This window comes from Wyeomyia smithii, chromosome 3 (genome assembly GCF_029784165.1).
Source record: "Wyeomyia smithii strain HCP4-BCI-WySm-NY-G18 chromosome 3, ASM2978416v1, whole genome shotgun sequence".
Lineage (NCBI taxonomy): Eukaryota > Metazoa > Arthropoda > Insecta > Diptera > Culicidae > Wyeomyia > Wyeomyia smithii.
Genome location: NC_073696.1, coordinates 66542715 through 66568329, shown reverse-complemented (window position 1 = coordinate 66568329; position 25615 = coordinate 66542715). Strand labels below are relative to the sequence as shown.

Sequence of the window (25615 nt, the reverse complement as noted above, 5' to 3'; positions counted from 1 at the left end):
AAAAAATACCGCGTAAATTCCGGAATCCGCGTAAAAAAAACCGCGTAAATTCCGGAATCCGCGTAAAAAAAAGCCGCGTAAAAAGCGACCTAGAATTTTGAAAAGTTTTTTTTTTTCAATCCGTACATACCTTATTATTTTCTAAGTTTATGCTTAGTGTTTATTCAAAGTTATTCAGTTTATAGGAACCTTTTTATCGAATGGAGTTTAGAAAATAGTCTAGAATAAACTAGTTGTTTCCTGCTTGTTTACTTAGTATTATACGCGCGTTTCTAATTAAGTTTGAAAATGTATCGAGTGGTGTATTTTTTTCATTCCATAGTTTTTCCCCTTCCTACCTTACTCGAAATTCAGACTCTCTGTATATACAGCACTAAGATAATTTATGAAACATAACTTGCGTATTGTTTTTATTCAAATGAGCAATAAAGATAAAAACAGAAGCAAATTTGAAAGATTTGTCGCATTTTTACTGGAAAAGAGATTTTGAACCGAAATTCTGAATTTTAAATTTTAATATTTCGACCACCTTGTCAGTCTTTGAATCCGGAATCGACCATAGGAAGCGCTGCGGTAAATAAAAACATAGGTTTCTCTAGCCACATGTCTGGTAATATAGTATAGAGCACGTTTCATATCCATGCTGATACATTATTGCTACATATTGCCACACATAAGCAGTAACGTATCTTTTAATGCATATTTCAAATGGAAACAAAACTAAACAAGAAAAAAAGAAAATCAGATACAGGAATATAAGTAGGTGCTTCTTATTTTTTCTCCATTCAAGAAAAGATATCATATACAAATATTTTGCATGGTTTAAAACAAGCAAGGGCGCTTATTTCAAAATTGTGTTACCTGATCAGAACAAATATTAAGCTAGCTGTCAACACTCTTGTGTTCCCCGGTTACAGTTTCGATTATTAAAAGTACCTTCATCGACGATAGATGGCAGTAAAAATATTACATAGGAAGGTTAAATTTTGACATTTTGTATTACATGTTGATTCGTTCATATATACTAGCGCCAAAAAACCTACGGCGGTGGTTTCAAATTAGTTCATTCAGATTCGTCTCGTTATTGCCAGATCAAAAGAATCGCGTGATCTTGCAGTGGAAAATAGTCAAAATGATTGCTTTGTAGCATATTTGATTTTCGCATTGTTGATTGCATGAATGTTAAATAAAATGTTTTTAGGGGATTGATGACAAATAATATCTAGGAATGATAACTTACAGTTTTGAAGCATTAGAGTAAATATAGTTTTGTCGGAAGCAAACATAGGTAACCATCAATTTGCCACGTTTCCATAGTCAGCTTCATGTATTGCCCGATGCGATTTTATCTGTCGAACACATTCGATTTGCAACGTTTTCTGTTTTCATTTTTCAGGTTGGTAGTTATTTAGTATTCAATATTAGTAACTTTAAGCGTTACCTAATGTGTTCTTTTCTTCTATAAATCGAAAATTTTTAGTAATTTTAGGTTTAGCTTGGATTATCAATGGTGGTTTGGGTATCGTATAAAACTTATTATATTAAAACTTTTTTTCTTGTTATTGTATTGCTGTAGCAGTTTATACGTTTATTGTTCTTATGTTCAATTAACCGAACTAAGTATGTTCCCTTTCCTTCTTTGATTGGTTTTTACTCGATTTTACTAACTTATCATACTACATCAAGTGTAGATACTGACAAAAACCAATATATAATAATATTGCCTGATTCAAAAAAGTTACAATTAGTCATTTAATAAAGGCTGGATACGATGATTGTTGGCTACACCCAACCCCGGCATGCATGCTAATACTAAGTATATGAAAAAAAAAAAACAAACCAGCGTGTGTTGTTGTTGTTTTACTAAGCAAAGCAAAAAACAAACCAGCTTTCACCACTAGTGTTGCCCGATGTTAGTTTTAACCACCGTTAATAACGCCTTCGGCAGGAGAAAGTCAAACCTCGTTATTGACAGATGAGAAGCAATGCAAAAAAATCAACAGTTACCTGAATTTTCCCTATCCAGTCTGGTGGAGTGTTGCCCGATGCGAGTTGCAGTTTGACATTCGAAGCCCGGGCTACCTGTTTTGTCTGGCACCGGTCTGCTGTGTTGCCCGATGCGAATTCATCAGTCAAAGGGATAACTGTCTTTGTAGTTTTTGCTGTCTATGATTTTCTCGCCGGTAACACCGAACTATAATAAATATGATAAAGAACAAATTATAAAAAATATGTTGAGATATTTCATTGGCGAAATAATAAACTTTATGTCTGTACTTTCAAGAAAATATAGGTTAACAAACGTTTCGGCTTGAAGCGTTACTAAGCGTTACTTGAAGCGAGCTCTCATTCATCTGAAATGATCAGCTAATAGATCAGTGCAAAGGTTTTTCGATGGAAGCAATATGATTATGATGATACATTGTGAAGTGATAATTATCATCATTGTAAGATATTTTTAGTTCTCGAGGCTAATGTCTTTGCTAGTAGTTGTTTGAGTTTGGTTTACGGAAAAGCATCTTCGCTTTAGCTGCTCACGAATCTAAAGAACGTTTGAGTTGCCTGTTTGGATGTCATCCGGCTATTGTTAATTTTAAAATTGTTGACTTAGGGTTGAACACACTAATTGTTTGCCACACCCACTCATGTCCCAGCTCCGATATACTATGCTCATTATTACTTAGTCTTCCATTCCACCAGAAGTTTAGTAAATGTGAAGCAAACTAGCAAATGTTTCTTACTGTTGTTTTACCTGAGCGAAAACTAAGCTATCGCTTTAGTGTTGCCCGATGCTAGTTTTGTTCCATTGGAAATCCCTCCATTGACGGCTGATGAAGGTCAAGATGTGAATTAATTTGTTGAGGATTTCTGCTTAGTATTTTAGAACTACGTCTTCAACGTTCTGTGGTGGTGTAACGGAAACACATCTGACCGGAGATTGGAAGTTGTGGGTTCGAGTCCCATCTGCTGAACTATATTTTTCGTAGTTTCTACAATCATATTTCCAGTTAATTTAATTTTCTATCTTTATTACTACATTTACTTCTTAAACAAAAATTAGAAAAAAACATGACTTTGCTTAGAGTCGTAAAAAGAGAAGTTTAAAATTGTCTTAGAGTATTTTCAGTGTTGCCCGATGCAAACTAGGCTGATCTAGGAATGTATGCGATATGATGAAGGTGATGGAAACAAGCGTGCGTTATCTTTTTCGTCTACTAGCAGTAGTCTTATGTGTTGCCCGATTCGAATTCATCTGTCAAAAAGAGAAAGGTTTACTGTCTTTGCTGTCTCCAGCATTCTAACTAATAACTTTGAAGTTTTGTTGCCTGATGTCAACAACGCCTTCTGTGATTGCAAGCAAAGTCAATCCTGCATATGCTTCGGTACATGATTCGTTTAGTGACAGCATGTGGTGTTGCCCGATGCGAAATTATTTGGTGAAGGAATTACATTTTACTTCCTCAGAATGCTTAAATTAAATGTTTTTCTAATGATAGTTTTGGTTGTTGATTTTTACAAATACGATAATGGATAAGATGTAGTATGGAGAGATACTAATCTGATTAGGTACTTAAACTGAGTGCGAGGGTTGCCCGATGAAAGCCGTAACGCACTTTCTCAGTTATAATGTATGTTGAATTGTAACTTACACAGTTTTAATTTTGAAATAACCGATTTCACTGGCTGTATAATCAGCGGCTTCAAAGCCACAAGATAATTTATTCAAAAAAATCTTTCTCGTTAGATTTTCTATCCAAAAATAAAATAAAATACAATATTGTATACAATGTAATACCTCTTTTACTGTGGCTGAAAAATGATTTCAACAGAAATACAGATTAGTGTTACCCGATCTTCGACTCACGTTAGCAGGCTATTGTAAAATGCAGAAATTAACCTTAAGGCCGAGCTCGCTGATTGTTAGACACACCTACGCAGATCCCAAATCCGGTGTACTAATACTGACTCTTTTCCTCTGCCTAAAACTAAGTACACCAGAGAAAGCAAGCGAAGACTAAGCGAGCAGTCAACTCTCTAGTGTTGCCCGATGCCAATTTACAGCAATAATAACGCCTCCATTTACGACCGAAGAAAGTCAACTCGGAGTCACTTTCGGTATTGCCAGATGAGATGTGATTTGTTTTTAAGATGTACAACTACCTGAACCGTCTCGGTTGGGTCTGAGCAAGTATTGTCCGATGTGAGTTTGTGGATAGAGATTTCTATTTGTAAGTCAAGTCAAGATTAATCATGCAAAGATAAGTTTTAGTTTGGTGTTACCCGATGCGACTACACTAGAAGTAGAATCTTATTTTAATCCCGCTGCCCGCCACTCTCATCTGGTAATACAAGTTGTCCGATGCGAGTTCACCGTAAGTTTACCGCCGCGTGCCGGACATTCATTCCCGGGTAGCGGCTCTAGCTCGGACCAGGTAAGATTTGCGGTAGTTAAACAAACCACCGAAATGCTACGATTTGCTTTGGTTGTAGATAGATGGAACTTGGAGAAACAAAAACCGGGGCGTGTCGTGTGTGTTGAATACATGGGGACGTAATAATAAGACGAATAGGAATACTCGTTAGCAGTTTTGTATTTGATTAGGATTCCGGGGAATCCCCAGAATGTTGGATTCAACGGAAATGTTTGAATTGATGGATATGCTGGGAAAATATATGGGAAATCCTAACGATGGTTTTTTTTTCAGCACAGAATGTGTAAAATTTATTGATGAATGCTAAAGTTTCCAAAACAATCTGATTTTGCAATGATTTATAACAATGTCTATATTTATGAAACTAGAAGCTTACTTACCCTTTTAAACTGTTTATTTTTTCAGCTTTATACTGTTCAAAATCAGAAGAACTATTGAATAATATCACATTTAAAATTGATTTATTTTTGTTTCACAGAATAAAGAAAATATTCGCTTTCGCTTCTAGGTAGAATATATTTTAGAAATAAAAAACAAAAGTGGAACCAAAATTTGAGGTGAATTATAGAAGAATAATTTACAATAACCAAAAATAACTGAAATAGAACAATTAATATGTTCAATGAATACAAGAGTACTATCATTTCTTGCAATTTAAAAAAAATATAAACATGCAAATTAAATAGCAGTGCTCTAAAATCCTGGAATATCAGTGAAGTATTCATAAATAAAATAAAAATAATTAGGAACCACACTTGATTTTCGGACTGAATACTGATAGTTTCATTATGCGTAGGTAAACTAATTATAAATACTGTCGCTTATGAGGTTTTATGACAGGAAACTCCCTTATCAAGATGAACATTATTGAATAATTTCGTTATATTCGATTAAATCAAAGCCGGATTTAGGTGGGTCATGGTTCCCTGGCCACCACACTTCGGGATCCCCCACAAAAGTTCACTTCAATACAAAACATTAAAAATCATAAACATTTACCGACACTTAAAATAACTGAAAATCAAATAAATTTTACTCAATCCTTCTTTAACCTTCCTTTAACTTATATTTTTGTTCGAAATTTTGACAACTGTCTCACAACGTACTAGGCCCCCGGGTCCCCACAATCATAAATCTGGCCCTGGATAGCTAAAAATTAAGTTGATTTCATATTAAAAGTTACGCCTTTCCAACGGTTTTTATCGGCTTTATTGCTTAACAAATCATAAAAATATATTATTCGTTACCTATGTTCATTATTTGTTATTTCAATGAGAATGTAATATCGTTATATTTTCAGTACATGTTACTGTTACTAAAGCGTATATCTTAGTTTATGAAATTGACTTCAACATTTCCTACCAGCTTAAAAAATTAAGGCGATTTAGAAAAAAACTTTCATCCTCAAAAATATATAACCAATTTTTCAAAAAGGCGACTTTTTTTATAAAATTTTTAAATTGTTGTACCTCTCGAAATGTTCTCTGCCTAATCAAATAAACATTTACATTCCATACAATCGCACGGCTGAGTTGATTTTCAGTTGCCTCATTCATTAATGAAACATCGAAAAGCCATTATCAAATCCACTTGAAACTAGAAAAAAGCAAAAACCGGAATTTTGCAAGGCGCTACAGTTTAGAGGCAAGTTTTAGCCCATCTCGGCCGATTTTTCGCGGAAATTAGTTACGATCGCGCTGTTTATTAGTGTAAAATTAAAAAGTATACTTAATTTGAGTGATTTCGCGACTCGTACGTGCCGATATTTGCGGAAAATGTTTTTGCGCTACAGGCGCGAAAATATAAACAACACCGAGAGAGCAAAAATAAGGATGTGAAAAATTATAAGAATGGAACGTTTCAAAGGTTCCACGGTCAAAACCAAATGCGCAAAAACTGATTAAATTAGGTGCTCTGATGCTGGTTTAGCAGTTTCACAATAAGTAATTGCAGGTTAGTTGAAAAATTAATGATATTTTATGCCGCATTCCCGAAATGCGGTAGTATACAAGAGGAAGCCATCGATCCTCCCTTGCTTGGATTCCGTCCCATGTCATGTGAAATTTCCTCATTGTTTTCCATAACGATTAAATAAACAGCATAATCTAGAAAATCTATAACGAGCGTCTTAGCAGAGTGATTGAGATTAATCAAAGAACAGCATAAACAATTTGAAAATTCGGCATGAAATCATTTGCTTAGCAACAGGAGCAGCAGCCAGATTTACTGAAGTAGTAATTAATTTTTTCTTTTCCGAAGCGATTAAGATTCTGGAACTGTAGACGAAAACATACATACAACACATACAACAACATCATAGGGACCGATTTGAATAACCGTTTATAATCAAAAATTTATTAATTTTACCGAGTAATCCGCATTATTTAACACCTCGAAACAAAGGAGCTCGTCGATTTTACTAATTATCACACATGTTACTAAAAATACCGCTGTTGAAAACCCAGAGGAAAGTTTTCTGTGCTCGGTAAAAAAAACCTAGCTTGTAAGCACTATTGATTTATTCTCCTTAAACGAAATTGACTCTTAAACGAATGACTCTCAGTTTTGTAGAAATTGTTCGGTAAACATTTCGCTTGCTTCGATACGTCAAAAAAAAGCGACAAAACGTTGATAAAACGAACAAACCCTACGACGAAAATCTTTCAAAAGCCGATTACAATAATGCTATTATTTTCTTACAAATCATGAAGCTGTAGAAGTCATCTTTTAGTTTAAGTTTTGCTCCTTTAACTGATTGATTTTGCTCAGCATTTTTCGTAAAATGCGTAAAAAAGTTAACAATCCGGACTAGTAACACACACTTAAAATTTTTTGTCGGTACTCGGTAACTTATTGCCGAGAACGGCACCACTGAGTGCTCGGTAAAAAATTTAATGACAGCTGTCACATTTTTTAGTAAATCTCGGTTCACCTAACTGAAATTTCGGCACTCTTATCTCGGTAGCAATATTTTGTGCTGAAATTTCAGTTAGGTTGAACCGAGATTTACGAAAAAATTTGACGACTGCCATAATTTTTTATTCGAGCACTCAGTGGTGCCGTTCTCGGCAATAAGTTACCGAACCCAGCAAAAAAATTGAAGTGTGCACAGTAATCTATGAATAATATACTGCAAAACCAGATACCATGCTAAAAATGCTTTAGAAAATAATATGATTTATTTATTTGCTTCTCGTTTTTATTTCAGTTGCTTTTCATTGCTCCGCAATATCAATTTCCAATTCAGTGTTTTAATCACTGCTTGTTGGTTTGTTGTTTTCTTGTACCTACGGGCTGGTGCGACTTACGTTGAAAACACACAAATAAAGCAAGCAAGCTCGGTACCTCTGAATGAAGCATTTAATTCGCATACTTCAAAATTCAGATTTCTAAAACTGTTCACAGTCAACGTCAATGTTTTGTTTGACAATCACCATTACCCTCATTGTTTCCGAAAAGTTCCGTCGCACCTTTTACTTTGTGCAAACGACGAATGCTGCTGTAACATTGCGCTCTCTTGCTTTTAACAACGGAACTGATTTCATCAAATGCATAGAAAACACGTTTCCGTGAGCTCCTCCGACAAAAACGGGACATATTGCGGATTTATCTGGAGACGGTGACGAAGCTGGTACAGAGCGTTAAAAAAAAAAAAACAAAATAAACGGGACTGTTCCAATTTTCGGCCTGTGCGTTTTGGGATTTCATCCAAAAGTTAAACTAAATGTATGTTTTGCTTCTAGTTGTATCTTTCAGTATTATAATACTTCGTTCAAATCACCGAAGTCGATAGTATTTCATTGAGTAAGTACATGATTTCTTTTTCAGTATTTCAACCCTAGAATGATAGTCTGTGTCAATTTTACTCCTCGCTTTACCCTCTTCTTTTTCAAATAGTGCGAATCTGTTTCCGTTTTTCTAAAATTGAATTCTGGTAAATACCAGAATATTGAATATTGAATATTGTGTATCAATGTGTTAACACCGTAATGATCACTCATTATTGAATTTTAAACAAAAACTTGCATTTTAAATAATCAAAATGCATGCATCAATTTAGGGCCAAAATAAGATTATATTTCCAGGTTTAATTTATTTTCCTGATCATTTCAGCGTTGTTGTTTTGACGATAAAAATAGTAAAAAAAAAGAAACATAAAATAGAATTTTCATAGGGAACGCAATAAGTATTTCCGAGTCCTGTGCTTTTGAAAATTCGAAGTGGTGACTCGAAGTCGGCCATTTTTCGGATTCAATGAGGTTTAACCTTAAATAAATTTTGTTTAAATTTTTTAATTAGAAGTTTAAATTTAGGAGGATTCGAATATTCAATGTTATAGTGCCGAAGAAAACGTGTGTGGAAGCTTAGAATTTCTGCAAGCATCGTTTTATATTTTTACTTTGCACTCGAGAATGGAAAATAGTTATACTGAATGCTAGCAAATTTCTGCGGAACCGTTAAAAAGTCTATCATCAAATTTATACTTCGGATTATTTACCTTTTCTCCTATAAAACATGATTCGATATACAACTTTAATTTATAATTATTGATGTATACAAAAACCCCAAGTTTTGCAGTATTTGAAAGAAAAAAATGCTTTACAAAGTGATTGTATTCCTGCACTTCAGATCTAGAAACTTGATTCAAATGGATTTGAAATTATCTAATAAACAATATCAAGTATCCTTACCAACTGATGTATTGAAGTCATAAAAGCTGCATTAATTCTTTTTATTTATGAAGTAACTTTCGAACATTGCAATCAAGCTAGTTATTTTCTAGTAAGGCCGTTACAAATTTTATTTTCATTTTATGTCACTCCCCCCTTCAAAAATCTTAATATTGGAAGGGGAAGAAAAAAAAGCTCAAACAGTTTTGTTCATTCCATTGGTTTTCCGACAGCATAAATGCTTAATTTGGCAACAAACAAGTCAGGTGACTGCGAGAGTGTCGTCGAAAGGCAAGCGAAATAAATAATAATAATAATAAAGTGTTATTTTTTAACATTTATTTGATTGCAAGTTACAAACGTCATAACTTGCACACAAACTTTGATCAAAGAGATTTCTTTGTTTTCGTCTTGGTGTTATTTATTTTTTGCTAACTTGATTACCTTGGACATAAAAAGAATTCGAAATTTGTATCAGCCAAAATCGAAAACTAAATCGAATAGTAGTTTCTTGTGGTTATTAAATGGATGTTCAGCAGAAGCTTCTGTTCCAGGTACAACTCACAGCAAAACACGTCAATAGCTTTCAAATGATATCTGACCAAATTAAAAACGGAAATTTGGTCAGTTAGTTTGTATGAAAAAGGTCTCTCTTCCAGTTTTTATTTCAGAGATATGCAAAGAGCAGGTGCAAAGTTACGTGACAAGTTTGTCCTGATGACTATTCTTTTCAAAAGAATTTCATTGAAAACATGGTAATAATCTAACTCTGACAAATGAAGAACTGACATGTTATGTATTGCTAAAAATGATCACTAATCCCCGGTGTACCCTAAAACTCCGTAAAAATTTCGCAATCATCGCGGCAACAAACAAAAACCCAAACAAAAAAATCCTACTCCGATTTCCATTTCCTTATCCAGTTCTCTGGGGGCTGCGCGAAGTGCACCGAGTATAATTAATGTGAGTGCTTGCTGTCAAAATAAAACGCGTCATTTTTCACCATCCGGTCCGTCACAAAAGCATCGTCGTCGTCGCTCTTCGCAGAATCCCCCGGTTCGCTTCCTACACGGCGGGATCCAACAATGCACTCGCGCAGCGAATCCTGGTCCTCTTTTCACCATCAGTCATCGTTCTACCGTTTTTATTCTACTACCGATTTTATTGTTTCATACTTTTGGCAAAACAAATAGCTCTTCCCATCCAGCAGCTTCTTGTTTACCGTTTAGGGCAGATTGCACCAGTGCCGATTATACCCTCGGACGAGGGGAGGCTTTTCCCACGATCCGACGGAGTTTTCCCCTGCTTGTATTTCGGGGTGCACGGGTTCCCCCTTCGTTTCGCTGTCGATGGCGTAATGATAATGAAGTCACTAAGCTCAATCGGTTGGAAAATATCCGTTGAATGTGGGGACACACCACCCCAAACCAGCAACCAGTTGCTCAACCGGCAAATCGCTTCCCAAAGCAAACAAGGCGGAAAATTCGGTACAGTCTAAAGTGGAATGAAATTGAGCTGTTTTTCCAGCGTAGAGTTTGCGCAGTGGATACATTTTCTTTTCTTTTCCCGTGATTCATAAAAAGTTGTCGTAATTTTTCAATAGTGTTTTTTATATTTCATACTTTGATTTGATTTTTTGTTCTTTTTTGGAAAAAAATATAATTTATATAGTTGATCAGCCTTACCTACTAAAAAATTGCTAATACTTTTGTAATCGAATGAATGTACAATTTTTTCTTACTACATATTTACAATGCTTTGAATTCTCGTTCTCGTTATACAATTGCAACAAATATCAGTTCATCAACAAACTACGGTAGAAGTCACAGTTACTCAACAATTGTTTTTCACGGAAAAAACATAATCTGTGAGACTAATTAAGTCACTATAATGGAGCACATTCCAAGCTTCCCTCAAACGCGGGTTCACAGGAAAGTTGAAAACAGCAATTCTAGATATCACTGGTGTGGCGTTTGCCATCTTGTTATTTTTTTTTCTGCAGCAGAACTCTCTAAGTAGACTTGATTTTAACTAATAAATAAATATTTGCACTAGAAGGTATCTTCGTCGACGGTTGGCGATTCTCAACTATGCCTCGGGATTGGCTTGAAGATGGTGGGCCCCGTCGGAGATCCTTGCGGTGGCTGAGATTGGTTGGACAGGGTCGGTGAATGCTGCTGGTGGTGGCTTTCGGTGGGACTCAGCTGCTGCATGTGCGCGGCCTGCGCTTGAGCCTGAGCCTGAGCTGCGTGATGCTGGAGGAGTTGCTGATAGTGCAGTCTTTGGTATAGTTCAGCTTGGGCTTGCTGATGAGGTGTAATTTGCTGGTGCTGTAGATGGGGTGGAACTCCGGCGGCAAGCAGCCGATCCATACCGAAACCTGGACCACCGACGGACAGTGGCAACGGAAGTGGCAGCGCTGGTTTCGGTGCTATACTTGGTGCGTACGGTGACATTCGCGAGTACATTTGTGCCAGCAGAGCCGTTTGAGCGTGGGCAGGTGACGGGTACATGAATTGGTTGAACTGCGGATAGCCAAGCGGGGCAAACATTGAACCGGGGAATGATCGTTTGTAGGCTGCCATTCGGCTCCGGGCGGCTGCAGTTGAGCGGCGTCGCAATTTTCCAGTGGTTCCTCCGATAAACACATCTTCCGCCGATGCATCCAACATCCAGTAGTTGCCTTTACCTGGATCATCATAATGGCGAGGCACTTTCACAAAGCACTTGTTCAGACTGAGATTGTGGCGAATCGAGTTTTGCCAACCCTGTTTGTTATCACGATAATATGGAAAATTACGCATGATGTACTCGTAGATTCCATTGAGCGTTAATCGTTTCTCAGCACTTTGGCGAATGGCCATCATGATCAGCGCATTGTAACTGTACGGAGGTTTTTCGTTGCCTTTCTTTTCGCCATCCTTGGGACTGGAAGCACCTTCCTCGGTATCGTCTGATTTTTCCTTAGTACTGCAATCCATTGGTGGTGGCGTTCCGGTGACATCCAGATCTGATTCTGTATCGGTGAAATCATGATCCTGTTCTTCTGATCCGATCGGCGAATGACACGAGTGAGGCGATGGCGACGGGGTTTGTGCCGGGGAAGTCTGCATGACAGTTTCCGGCAGGATCGAATTAATCGAAAAACTGGACTTCAACGGCGCTCTGGCCACACTAAACACTGTTTGTCCGTTCATGGTTACTGAATCAATTTTAACCATAGTTCACTCCACACTTGATACACTGTCGAAATCGTTCGTAGTCTTTGATGAATATTTCTCTCGGCAAAACACTTCTTCAGCTCACATTAACGGTGAATTGTTATTTCATAAAAACAGCTTGTTTAGTTTCGTAAACTCCACTATCCGGACTCTCGCTTCAATCGAATGTTTTAAAACAGGTTTTCACATTGAACCGAAAACGACTACCACGTTTGCTGTCTCGAATAGAAGTGAAACGATGTTTCTTGAATGGCTACAAGTTCGTGACTGATTATGCACTTCCCCTCCTGACGGCTTTTATACGGCTGCCGGTCCGAACGACAAAGTCAAAAGCAAACAACCGCAAAACCAATCAACGCACAATGCAGCCCCTGGTTGCAACCAATCACCGGTCTGCTTTTTCCAATCCCCTTTCTACACACTGCACTTTGCTCGGAGCAGCACGCACACACTCGCTTTGTCGCTCATGTGAGCGAGTTCTTTGCAGTGCCGGAGAGTGCCATTCATGAAAGCTCAGAGAGTTTACCTGTGGGTTGCTCTCTTGCGCAGTTTCCCACTTCGCCTATGCGATAGGATGGTGTTAGTGCTGGTCTCAGCGCTCACTATTGCATTTCTATAAACCACGCCCTCGAAACAAGCAATCCGGGCCGGTTTTACGCTGGCTGTTGGCCAAATAAGCGTCGTACAGTTTGTAAACGTCGGGGGTTAAGATGTACAATTTGTTTACACGTTTTGATTCAAACAAGAAATTTCAATATAAATAAATAAAGTTTTTTCCCTGTTCGGGTCGTCGTTGTGTTGGTGCGGTGCGAGTGGTGATGTGTGTGCCGCGCGGCCAGCCAGGAATGGCGAAACACGGATTTTCAGTAGGTGTTGGTGGTGCATCCAAGTGTTCTCGAGATAGTCGGTATCGTGTTCCACGTCCGGAGGCGACTTTTTGGTGCTGAATCGAAATGAAAGGGAGGAAATAAATATTTTGTAAATAAATTTTGATTGAATTACTGCTACGAGAACGCGCGATGCTGTGGCTGGAATTCTAGAAGCGGAGCGAGCGAGCGAGCGAGCGCGCGCCCCTGTTTAATCGCGGCCCGGTATAGCGTGATGTGTTATTTTCTGCTTTTTTTTTGGTTCTGACGGCTCCGTCGAGCCGAGAGTCTGCCGAGCTGGGAGAGTGATTTTACGAAACGTTTGTTTAACTTATCAAACGCCGTGCAGTTTTTGCACCCTGGTTGGGCTGCGGATATTTGATGGGCGACAGCTGCAATCCTCACCGGGAATTATGACTGCTGGGTGTCATTATATTTGGTGATTAATAGTGCTATAATAAATGGTTTTGAGGTTATGCTAAATTTTCTTTTGTAAGGAAAAAAAAACAGCCGGACCGTATGGAGAATACGTTCAAGGGTTTTATTGAAAGGCAAATTATGAATTTGTGATTTCTTGGAAACTCTGAGAGTTTTCGATGTTTGGTTTATTTTTTTCAACACAGTTAATTGTTTAGCAGATTTGGGAAATGTAAAAATTGGCTTACTCAACCAACTTCGCTGGACCAGATTAATTTACGAATAAACCAAAAAATATTGAACCGTGAAATTACTAAGAACGTTTATAGAACGATTCGAGCTTCCATTTGAAAAATAATTTTTATCAACTGTGCTTGAGAGTTAGTAGTTAAAATTTATATTTTAAAGCAATTTCAATTTAATATTTTTAATTATTAAATTTAATTGCTCTTTGTGAGAAATTTGACTCAAGCCATTCAGCACTTGAAACTAAATTGCCAATTTCAATTTCATTGATAAAATAACCTACGAACATTGCAATCGTTCGATAAAAATCGAAATTCAGAAGACTAATTTAAGCCAGAGTATAATCAGATTGTTGAAAAGAGCTGGCAGATTCAAAAGTTATTGCATAACTTAACTATTAATTGATCATTATACTAAGCAGAGAATGAGTGCTGATGTTGGTCAGGGGGTGTTTGTACTGATGTTGTTATACTTTTTTGTGTTGAAGACGTTACAATTACTTGTCGGATCTATGATATACACTAGCGCCAAGAGCACGCCGTGGTGGTTTCTATAATTCTTCATTTCTGTGCATGAAAACATCAAATCGAAGTTCGGTTTTCAGTTCAGTCATAAATTCACCGCAGGAGGCGCTGCAAAAATTAACTAATAGTTCAAATATAGGATTAACGAAAAATACGTTTTTTTTCATTTTTGTAATTTATTTTTAAACCTAAAAGCTCATGAAAGTTGAGTTTATTTACACTAAAACCTTAAAGTTGAGATAAAAGTGATCGTTTTTCGGTAACACATCGTATTTCTCACCTGCTCTCGCATTCATGGAATGTACTCTTTGAGCGAAAATAAAACCTTATAAAGTATAGGCAACCTATTACATTTATTGCAGCTGGATGGAAACTTGAATGAATAATTAAATAAAATAAAAAAATGGCAAATGAAAAGAGGTGTGAGGTGGGTATAGCTTCATTTTCGTTACACATCTGATAATTTCGACGAACTTTCAAGGTTTGTGCGTTCATCCATGTGAGGTGAAGGAGACAATATTTAGCTCAAAATAACACATATGAGCAAGAGACAACGAAAACATTGGGTGACTTATCACAGCAAAAACGTTTTACATATTTATTGTCGACTTTGTTGGATATTATCCACAAAATGATGTTTTCACCTGCTCAACCGTTTACAACTAATTGGGCATTGCTAATCGTGAATTGTTAGTTTCCATCGGTAAACAAGTGTATAATCTGCTTTGAAGTTTCAATTTTTAACGAGGTTTAAACTCAGCTTCGTACCATACGTCAAAAAACAACGGGATAAATCTTGTAATTGGCTTGGTAACGCCACTCTGAAGCAGCTGTTAAAACCTGAGTCTATCTGGCAACTCTGGTTTTGACAACTGCATTAAACTAGTGTTGCCATATATTTGGAACATACTTCTGACAAGTCAAGTTAAAAGTAATGAGGAATTTAGAATCTCAGATAGATTTATAGATATTATTTTTCACCAATTTATTACCTTCAAAGGTTATGAGCTGTTCCACAAAAAATGTCCCAGTTTTGATATTTTTTTTAATTGTCATTTTTGATTTGGTTAAACTTCGTATAAACGTTTCTATGGGCAAAAGATCCCATTTTGTGATATTGGTTTATTTTTTTGAAACACCACTCATTTTTGAGAAGCTATTTAGGGTAGGTATTGATGATTACAAATATTTTCAGAGCCAAAAGGGTTTGTTTGATCGGTGTGACGTCTCCGGCAAAGTTTGTAGATAATAATTTTGTCTTTCCAAAAAAATATACACTGTAATTTTTTTTAAAGAAAATAGAAAAATTAAAAATTAATTATCTATGCATTTAATTTTTTTTTTAAATCTAATTTTTTTTATAGAACCTACAAAGTATTACCTAAACAATGAAGACTGTTCGAGCATGGAGAAATCAAGAAAAAAATTGTTTCTCTTCTGAATTTTTTTTTATCCCCAGGTCTTTTTTTTCTGGAAAGACAAAATTATTATATAGAACTTTGCTGAAGACACTATGACAATCAAACAAACCGTTTTGACTGTAAAAATATTTTTGATTCCTCATAGTGCTCTATTAAAATTAAAAACATTTTTACAGCAAAAACGGTTTGAACGGTTTTACAGCATGGTGTCTTCGGCAAAGTTGTAGTTAGCAATTTTGTCCTTCCAAAAAAAAAAAAAAAAATAATGCTCATCGGAAAAAAACACTAAAATTTTCTTACCTTTTCAAAATATCATAACTTTTTTCCCTAATTTCTTCATTATCGGATAGTTCTCAATGTTCAGGTAATGTTATGTAGTTTTTGTGATTTATTTTTATATTGTGTATATTTTCTTTTAAAGACGAAATTATTGTCTACAACTTTGCCGAAGACATCACACCGATCAAACAAACCGTTTTGACTCTAAAAATATAAATTATCAATACCTTCCCAAGATAGCATTTCTAAACAGTTTTTCAAAAATGAATCGTGTTCCAAAAAGTTTAACCAATAGCACGAAATGCCCATGCCCCATAGAGACATCTATGCAAAGTTTCAGCCAAATCAAAAATGGTCGATTATGGTTGCCCGTTTTTTGTGGAATTGCTCTTATGATAAATATATTTTGTAAAATGTTTGCTGTTCTTTACAAATATATCATGAACAAATCAAAGGTTGCAAAATTTTGCTCAGAGAAACCTAACAGTCAAAAATGTCCGAAAATAATCGGAGGAATTATTGGTGGAATGCGAAGGCCTGTTTTGTGTACTTCCAATATGTATTATGTGCTTGAAATCGGAATAAAATATACTGATTTTTCGACAAGTAATTCATTACTCACTCGTATAACAAAAAACTTTAGGATTTACTGCGGTGTCAAACGTACATTTCACGGATTAGGACAAAAACCACACAAACTGTATCAACTAACTGGTGCACCACTAACTACCTGGACGTTGCAGGCCGCGAGCACGATTTTGCGATGGTTTGCCAATCATAATTACAACTGGGGGACGACCCTGTTCGGGTTGACTCTTTTAGAAACCGTTTATTGATGTTCATTTGCGCTCAATAAAAGCAGGTTATTAGATTTACGACCTTTGCATACGTCGAAGATAATAACCCTGCCACACACAAACTTGTGACCAGGTAATGCGTGTGGGCTGTACCTGGAGAATTTTTTACAGCGATGACCATATTCATATTGAGAAGGTTAACATGTTAAAACGAGTTAAAAGTGCTTGTAAGTATGTGAAACATTTTACAATGTAATAATCAATCTACAGTATATTCATAAAACTTTGAATTTCAATTTCTAATTGAAGATAAATCGTCAGTACTAGAAGAAACCCGTGTCCTATCAACCAGGTAAAACCAAAAAAAGTTAATATGGTGCAATAAAACTATACAATTCAACTAGCCAAGTCAGCAGCCTGTGCGGCTTGACATCGATAAGTCACCGCTAATTTACATCCATTGTTCCTCAATAGTTCTCTCCCCTCGCACAATCCCCGGGTTGCTGTTCGGAAACTTCTCCCGGCAAACCCGGTTCGACTGAAAGCAGCCGAAAACCCCAAGGCGGGCCCGCAACAGTGAGACCATAAAACCGCCCTACATTTCTTTCCTATCCCGTTTACCTTACTCGCACGTTTCCGAGAGGCGAAGAGAAAATCGTTTTTCGGTCATCTACTTTACTTGTATTGCAACAAAAACTGTCATCAGCTTTTTAGCTAATGATTTCTTATTGTCAAAGTCGAAAATTGTCAAGAAAGAAACACGCTCGTAGGGCCGCATCTTCGAGCCAATATCGGGCCACACCTTTTGGGGACGAAGAAGTCATCATGAAGCCGGGAAATATTGACGATTGTTTTCGACAAATGCAGCCAAATAGCGGGCAAATTGGGAAAAAGCAGCATTGATTTTTCCACACCGAACCAATTAGGACCTTCTTTGTGAGGGCTTTTGATTTATCTAACGACTTTAACGGATTACAGCCCCTTTTGTGCTTTGTTGTATCGTCTTAATATGGTAACTTGTTAGATCGTGACGTGTGATGAACGCACGATGTGTTGATTTGGGAGGATTTTATTTAGTCACTGCATATGGGTTTATAAACATATATGCTTTAGTTGCATTTGTGATCAAATGTTTCTATTTAGGATTGTAGAATGAAATTTCAATATAGACAGATTTCAGATATCTATTTATTATAAACGAATTTTATTATGAAATTATCTTTTGATTTATAGAATAATATAGAACTTCCACTAAAATTATACCAGAATGATATGATTGAAACTGAATCATAATTATTTCCAATTTTATACGAAAAATCGAAATAGTTTTCACAATTCAGTAAATTATGAAAAGATATTTGAGTCTTGAAGTACATATATTGTAAATACACGAACAAAACTTAACTATACGATTTTAAGTCAGGATAGCTTCAAATATACCACAACTGAATACATGCCTCTTTATTAAATCTTCTTTTTTCTTTTTCTACTATATAACAACGGAATTCCGTAACGCAGATCCTATGGATATAATTCCCCCCGTTTCTGAGGTGTACAGTAGACACTATCATCTTAAACGTTTTAAATCAAAAAAGTAAGCGATAACATGCAGGCTTTTTACATGGAAATGTTCGTTGATGTTCAGGAAAGACATTTAAGAAAAAGTGATAAGTATTTGTTCACTAAAAGTTGAGACGTTATTCACTAAACTTCGTAAAACATGCTGACTTTCTATACTCCATCTGTCTTTAAATCAAAATTCAAAGCGATGACATGTGATTTTTTTACATTGAAATGTTCGTTGATGTTCATGAAAGACCTTTTAGAAAAAAATTTAGGTATCTAATAACTCAAAATTCTGATATTGTTCACAATACTACGTTGAACATGCAAAATCATTGCATTTTTTTGCTTAATTTGCATGTGACTCAAAACTTCAAGCGATGGCATGGGAGTTTTTTACATTGAAATGTTCATAATGTTCAGGAGAGACATTTGAGAAGGAATAATAGGCATCTGACTTTTTTTAAAGTGGAGATATTATTTACAAAACAACGTCAAATATGCTAAATCGTTGCAGTGTAATAACAAAAAAAGACTTATTTTTAAAATTTTTGATCCCGAGCATCAAAAGATTTGTAAACGGTTGCATATACGAAGTAATTATTAAATAATTTCCAATTTGAATGTTGAGATTCATTCATACAAATATTTTGAGAAATATTGAGATATTAATTAAAACTTAAAAAACCTCAATTTCATGAATGATTTGGTTTACATTTCTCCATACTGGACTTCTTATCAGGAATTGCGTTATAACTTCAAGATTTTTATTAAAAAAATAAAGATAAATTAATCATACTTTTAATGGCAATTTGGTGTTTTCAATTTTTTTAGTCAGAAAATATTTCTTTCTGCACAGCATTTTTTACAAGGCATTATTAATTGATTACATCTTATTTCCAGATAGTTTTTCTATAGGTTTTTTTCTGAGCAACAATACTTTGAATGAAATCTATGCAAAAATGCACATGACCTTTTAGAAAATTACTCTCCGGTATAAAAAATTTCTGTATCGGTGAAAAATTCCTAGTTTGCTAAGTCAAACACGTGTGCAACATTCATTTAAAGAAAGGTGGTCGATATTCGGCCATAGGTCATTTGGCGTGGTTTTGCTCTTAATAAGATACTTACAACATAGGAGGCTAAACTTAAACATAGCCCTCTGAAAAATTTTCCATGACTTTTTCATTCTTCAGTATACAGAAAAGTAAATGAATATCAAAGCGCTGAAAATAAAAAAATTTTTCAAGTAACGTTAACAAAGGAAAAATTTTATATCATTTTATATCACCAGTGATCCAATAAATATATCAATACTACAGGAAAAAGTTTCAAGAAATGTTTATCATTACTCGAGCTAGAGTCTTTTTCGGGACACTTTTAATAATTGAATAAAATATTAACATAAAAATAAAAACAATACCTGAAACTGCTGCTCAGTACTTTGTTTTGACATAAAAGCACTCACAAAAAGGAATATTTGATACACGGATGACGGAAAACTTATAAATTAAAAAATTGTGTGACTGTTGGGGCACTGTTACTAAGTAAACATAAAGAATACTAGAAGTCGAAGAAGCAACTTCAAAAGAATTATGGAAACTTGAAAAAAATATTGAGGAAGGTGTTGACAGCCATGAAATAATAAAAATAGGGTAAACACATGTCACTAGGGCGTGATATACTGTTACATTACTAATATTCAAAAAAGTTTCAAACACATAAGAGTGCACAAAGCCACACTGATCGACAAAAGCGAAAGAAATATTGCTTTATTTTTCAAACTGGAAAAAAACGAAAGATTATAGGTTTTCAACCGTTACTGTGAATTTTGGTGCCCTTTTGATGCTCGGAAGTGCGTCGAAAGGCCACACAGGAATTATTCGTCGCTTCTACGTTTGTCTCCAAAAATACCTCATTTGAGTTTCTAAAGACTTTAGCGACATCCATAAACTACGTAACGCAAAAACCTACTTTTTGGACCCTTCCCCTCCACATATAATGTAACGTAACGCCAACACCAACCCTCTCAGAAAAACTACATAACGCAGTAGAAGAATTTGCTCAATAAAAATGCTCATTTTAGAAGAGTCTCTTCAGTGATTTTTTTGTCACGTAACGCTGATCTTGCCTATGTAACAAATCGTAACGCTCAAGGACACCTCTCCTCTCCCTTATAAGCGTTACGTAATTTATGGATACCGCCTTGGGTACCACATCGATATTCAGCCGCTCCATCTTTTACAACGATCGCTTCGAGTAGTGAGTCGACACCAGATCTGGCCAGAACACCGCTTCTTCGCTCTTATGGTATTTTATGATGAACGACGCAACTTCCGGCAGGCACTTCGTACTAATAATTTCGTCGTTCACGGCCAGTCCGGAGCGAAAAAGAGCAGCTTTGACATTCCCTTCTCTTTGATTGTCAGCCACAGCAGCTCCTTCTGGGGGAACTTGGTTTGTGAAAGAAACTTCACCTCGGTGCTCACTTCCTTCATGGGGGAAGCCAAACACGAAATAACCTGCCAGTCGTTGCCATCCAGTGTGCGATAGATTTCATTACCATCACCACTGCCACGTCGTGATTCGCCGGCAAAATCGATTTGAAAAAACAAAAAAAAGGTACCGATCTTCAAACGCGCACACTTCAGAACAGGGTAGTTTCACTGTTTTCGCCATCACGGTTAGAGTTCGACAGATAGAGTTGTCAATTTTTTTCTGCTCATGGGTCAATATGATTGATACCGCAAGCGTAGTTTCGTCAGTGCGTGTAAAGGTAAACCCATGAAAAATCGGCAATTTTCGTCCATTTTTTTAACGCATACGTTACTTGTTTACATTCAGACAATGATTGAGAAATTTAGTTGACATAGCTTAACTCTCTAGAGCCCAAATTAATTTTTAGACGGACTTCGAAAAAATCACTATGAAGCTTTATAAACATTTTTTAAGTTCTAATTGAAGCTTTTTAGAGGTTCAACTGAAGACCATCTAAAGGCGGCACTGAGCAGTAGAGGGTTAAATCGTTATGTAATCATCAAATCCGGAAGTGTTCGGCAGCTTACAACAGCTGTGTTATCAGAAAAATGCCTTAAATCCCCTCTATCGGGATAGCACTGTTCTCCAGATTTTAGAGAGTTGCTGAATATTGCCGGATATCGACATTACAGATGCACATCACCACAACATGCAAAACCATAAAAATAGCCTGCTAATTTTATGAACTTTTAACCAATTATTGTGGGATTCTGTTCAAATCATATGATTCCTTAATTTCGGAACACAGTCTGGAAAACCTGGATTCCCAAAAATGAGAAGAATCTTTCTGGGCACTGCTGACGTTTCTATTTAAGTGAATAAGTTGATGAATCTTTTGGTGTTTGAACCACAGAAATCGGATGAAAACTACAAAATTTATAGGAATTTCAGTTCATGAATAAATCGTTCAATCATCCGGCATGTAAGAATGTTTGTTTTCTCGAATGCATAATGGTTAATTTAATGTCTGACTGGTTTTTAGATTTTTCACGACATTTTTGCAGAGCGGTTAACTGCCCTTAGCGGTGGTTTGGTCAAACTATGGTGTCGAACTACGATCATTTGTAGAGTAAACCGGGATCAAAAAACCAATATAGTATTATAAAAATAAGTCACAATCAGATAGCTTTTTCTGGAATAAAAGTTTTGAGTACTGGTAAAATATACACACTCGAAACTGATTCTCGAGCTAGGTAATGCATATTACGGTTTAACCTTAATTCTTTTGAAATTCCTCAAAAAATAATGAAAACCATGATTCAGCAACACTAGCTAGATTCCAGGCTTTTTAATGCCAAAGTGTCAGTTAGATTGAAATGAGATTTACGAAACAATGTGACAGCTGTAATTTTCTTTAAACCGTACACTCAGTGAAATAAATTGTCGAGATTCGGCAATAAATTTTAGGTATGTAGATGAATTGATGTTTTGAAACTAAGTTAAAGGTTTACATCATGGGCTATAATACTGTAGAAATGTTTTAACAGATTCCTCGGTGAAGGCATTGGCAGCCGAATTAACATATCTTATCAGCTTAAACAGAGCTAGTTTTCATAAAAAATCAAGGGTGTTAGTTACTTTTAATTAAGTTAATAGATCGATAGAATAGATAAAAGTTAAGTAGATCGAAACCGGATTAGTTCTTGAGTAGTGCGAACTAAGATCAATCACCCTACTAGCCTTGACAAGTTTTTTCTTTGCAGCCTACATATTATACATTATCTTATTACTATTGTAGTAAGTCATTGATTTATATGGAAATTTATTTTCTAAAATTTTGCGGATTCTCTCGAAAGCTGTTGACTTTCACGGCACACAATAGAGGCTACCTAACTGTATCATGCAGTTCAAACTTGTCTGCCACCCACATTCCAAGTTGGTATGTCTCAATCTCTGTAATGAATTCGATTTTTGTCACTTATAACCATGACAAATTTTCCAATAGATATTCTCCTTCTCTATTTCATACCGAGCGTTTGGACTTCCAACCGCTGAAGGACCTCCGGGAGAGGTGCCAGAACCCATTTTGTTTTTTTCTCCGCTCACTCGGTAAACTCGGATCCTTTTTGCGTTAGTTCCAGTCTGCAGGATCACGTTTAGCTTGAAGCCCAGGCTGCTCAGCCTGGTGCGAGACAATAACGAACCAAACAAATCAATTAACTCCTCGGATCCGAACAGATCGAACAAATCCTCCCGGATAGATGCTGCCGTTGCCGGCCGGAGTCATACGGAACCGGTATCCTGTCTGCCCGGTAAACCCTCAATTCGATACAAATATTTAACATCAAAAGAGACGAACGTTTGCGGTGATTATGTTCCGACAAAGCGGCTTGCCCTGGGACGGGTCACAAAATGCCGCTCGAAAACAATTCAGCAAATGCAATGGTAGGAATTATGATCCTCTGGGTGATGGAGAAGAGCGAGAGAGGAAAACCGGGATCGTTTCGACATGCTGATTATTAGGGACGATTTTTTGACTTTATTTTATTAAAACATTTCAATTTTGGTGAAAATATGTTTTCCCCGTCGCTTCTTCGTTTGCGGCGTGCTGAAAGTTCGGTGAGTACGAAAAATTACACTGGATGACGCGATGTCCAAATCTGAGGAGTTAAGACAAAAAAAATGAGTTGTCTTTTTTTGAAGGATAAAGTTTTCAATTTCGCTTTCGCTGTTAATTGTCGTACAAAATAATCCTAGGAATCTGCGGTCTTTATGATTCTTGAAAAAAGTGAGAGTTAAAAGCTTTCCAAATAATCTAGAGTACAGACACCGTTCTTAGATCCTGCAGTACCAGTACAAGGATCAGAAATAGAGGAGAGGTAAAAAAGGACACCGTGTCTAATTAGGTTTTATGACAATATTATCACAGAATCGAACACAAAAGTACCAACGATGACGGTCCGAGCAGCGATGCGGGGAACGTCTTTGACAGTAGTTTTTTTTGTGAGTATTCTTTCGCTAGTTTCTTTAAACTGGATCTGGTCTGAAGTCAGATTTGAACAAATCAATTATATACCCACCGCTGGCTGCATTATTGTTCCCTGGGCGATCGGTGGAAAGCTGCTGGGAGGGTGAGGCGACTGTGATGCACTTCTGCTATGGTAGTAATCTGCGATAATGACAAAATTTGCTCCTTTTGTACTTGACAGCATGGAAAGTTGAAAGATGACATGTTGGTGGTGTAAATTTTATAGATTTTTTTTAAGTGTATGACTTTTAATGTTATCATATACATCAGGCTTTAATTTGTTTGGTTAAAAAAAAAAAATCTAGAAATGCTACAACAAAAAGCAGTCACTAAATAGAAAGGATGATGTTTGAATTCCAGGAGTCCACAATGCAGCTGCCCCTAGCTCTGAATACATTGATCACTATTTGTTTTTCTAAGCCTGCAGTTCTATCAATTAGTTTGTAAATATAGGTTCGGAGGTGACTCTTCCTTCTACTGTATTTGAGCGAAGGCTAAAAACACACCGCGGTTGGTTGCCGTTTGCATCTGAGTGTCGAAACATGCTTTTATCGATTTGATTAATTACTAAACGATGACTTTCTCTGCCGAGTAGCAGCGGCTGGAAAATCCGTAGAAAGGAAATGTACAAAACGCTGCTCTTGTAGTCCCAAGAAAGATAAACTAAAAAAGTGAACAATCTATCAACCCAGAGGAGGCAGTCGAATGAAACATAAATAATAACAATCTACAAATCATCGCCCACAACCAGACCAATGTGGTCCGAATCGTAGGCAGATGGCAGGTGATAATAATGGAGGAAAACACTGAGATGTCTCTATTATCCTTTTCTACTAGTTAAGGACTGCAGGGAGAAATACTGCGAATTCGTGATTTGATCATATACAACATACAAAAAAAACTAGAACTGAAAATACAGACTTAGCTTTAGTTACGATTTATTTGGCCAAATTATTCCGCATTATACATTAAGTTAAATTTTCTTCTTAGAAACTTAGATTTAATGAGCTCTGCAATGTACTAACTTTACTCTTTCAAGCAACTGTTGGTAGGTTTGCTTTGAAAAACTTGCATCATGAACATTTAGTTAATCTTTTACGACTTAAAATAGTAAACTGTTAGCATCTCCTGTTTTTTTTTAAATACTCTAAATTTCTAAATTTTAGTAGCAAAAAATCTTAAAAATACATGTAAGTTTTTTTACACAGTTTTTTTCGGTTCTTTTTTAGGCGAATGTTGTAATTTTCGTTTACACAAATTATACAAAAACACTGTCAACACGAGATTTTATTTTTGTGCAACAAGAGCCAATAAAAAATTTATCCTCTCTCTTATCTTATTTGGACATGTTCAATTTAATCAATCAATTTTGTATTTATTCTCAGCGTATATTTTTTTTGGATTGTGACTTTTCTTGTTTTGTATCAATTGTTTAATTATAATTTTATTATTTGCAGTGTGATTTTATTTCTCTTCAGTTTCTGACCGTAAACACTTTTTTGATTTGTAATTGCACTAATCATAATACTTTTTTTATCCCAGGTTATGTATCGTCTCATAGTATTTTTCCTGTGCTTTGAAGTTTTATTTCAATTTTTGGTGCCCAATAGAATTTTGAATGTATTCAATATTCTCAAATAATTTTAAAGTGTCATCAAATTTTTTAAAAATA

At 36.0% G+C, this 25615-nt stretch overlaps 1 protein-coding gene and 1 long non-coding RNA gene across 2 annotated transcripts in view; one reads left to right on the top strand and one right to left on the bottom strand.

Annotated features, from left to right (window-relative positions):
- Positions 1 to 10692: 10692 nt before the first annotated feature.
- Positions 10693 to 12587, bottom strand: LOC129731980 (fork head domain transcription factor slp2-like). The gene has a single exon (XM_055692415.1). It carries the CDS (start codon positions 12322 to 12324, stop codon positions 11188 to 11190), a length of 1137 nt encoding a protein of 378 aa, XP_055548390.1. The 5' UTR covers positions 12325 to 12587; the 3' UTR covers positions 10693 to 11187.
- A 447-nt stretch (positions 12588 to 13034) lies between these two features.
- The window catches only part of LOC129732492 (uncharacterized), a 39739-nt gene continuing 27158 nt past the window's right edge, over positions 13035 to 25615 (top strand). The window contains exon 1 of the long non-coding RNA XR_008729275.1: positions 13035 to 13302. This is a non-coding gene — a long non-coding RNA (uncharacterized LOC129732492). The remainder of the gene's footprint in view (positions 13303 to 25615) is intronic.

Bases quoted from the DNA above. Each gene is read 5' to 3' on its own strand.
- LOC129731980 (XM_055692415.1), bottom strand. From the start codon at position 12,324: ATGGTTAAAATTGATTCAGTAACCATGAACGGACAAACAGTGTTTAGT.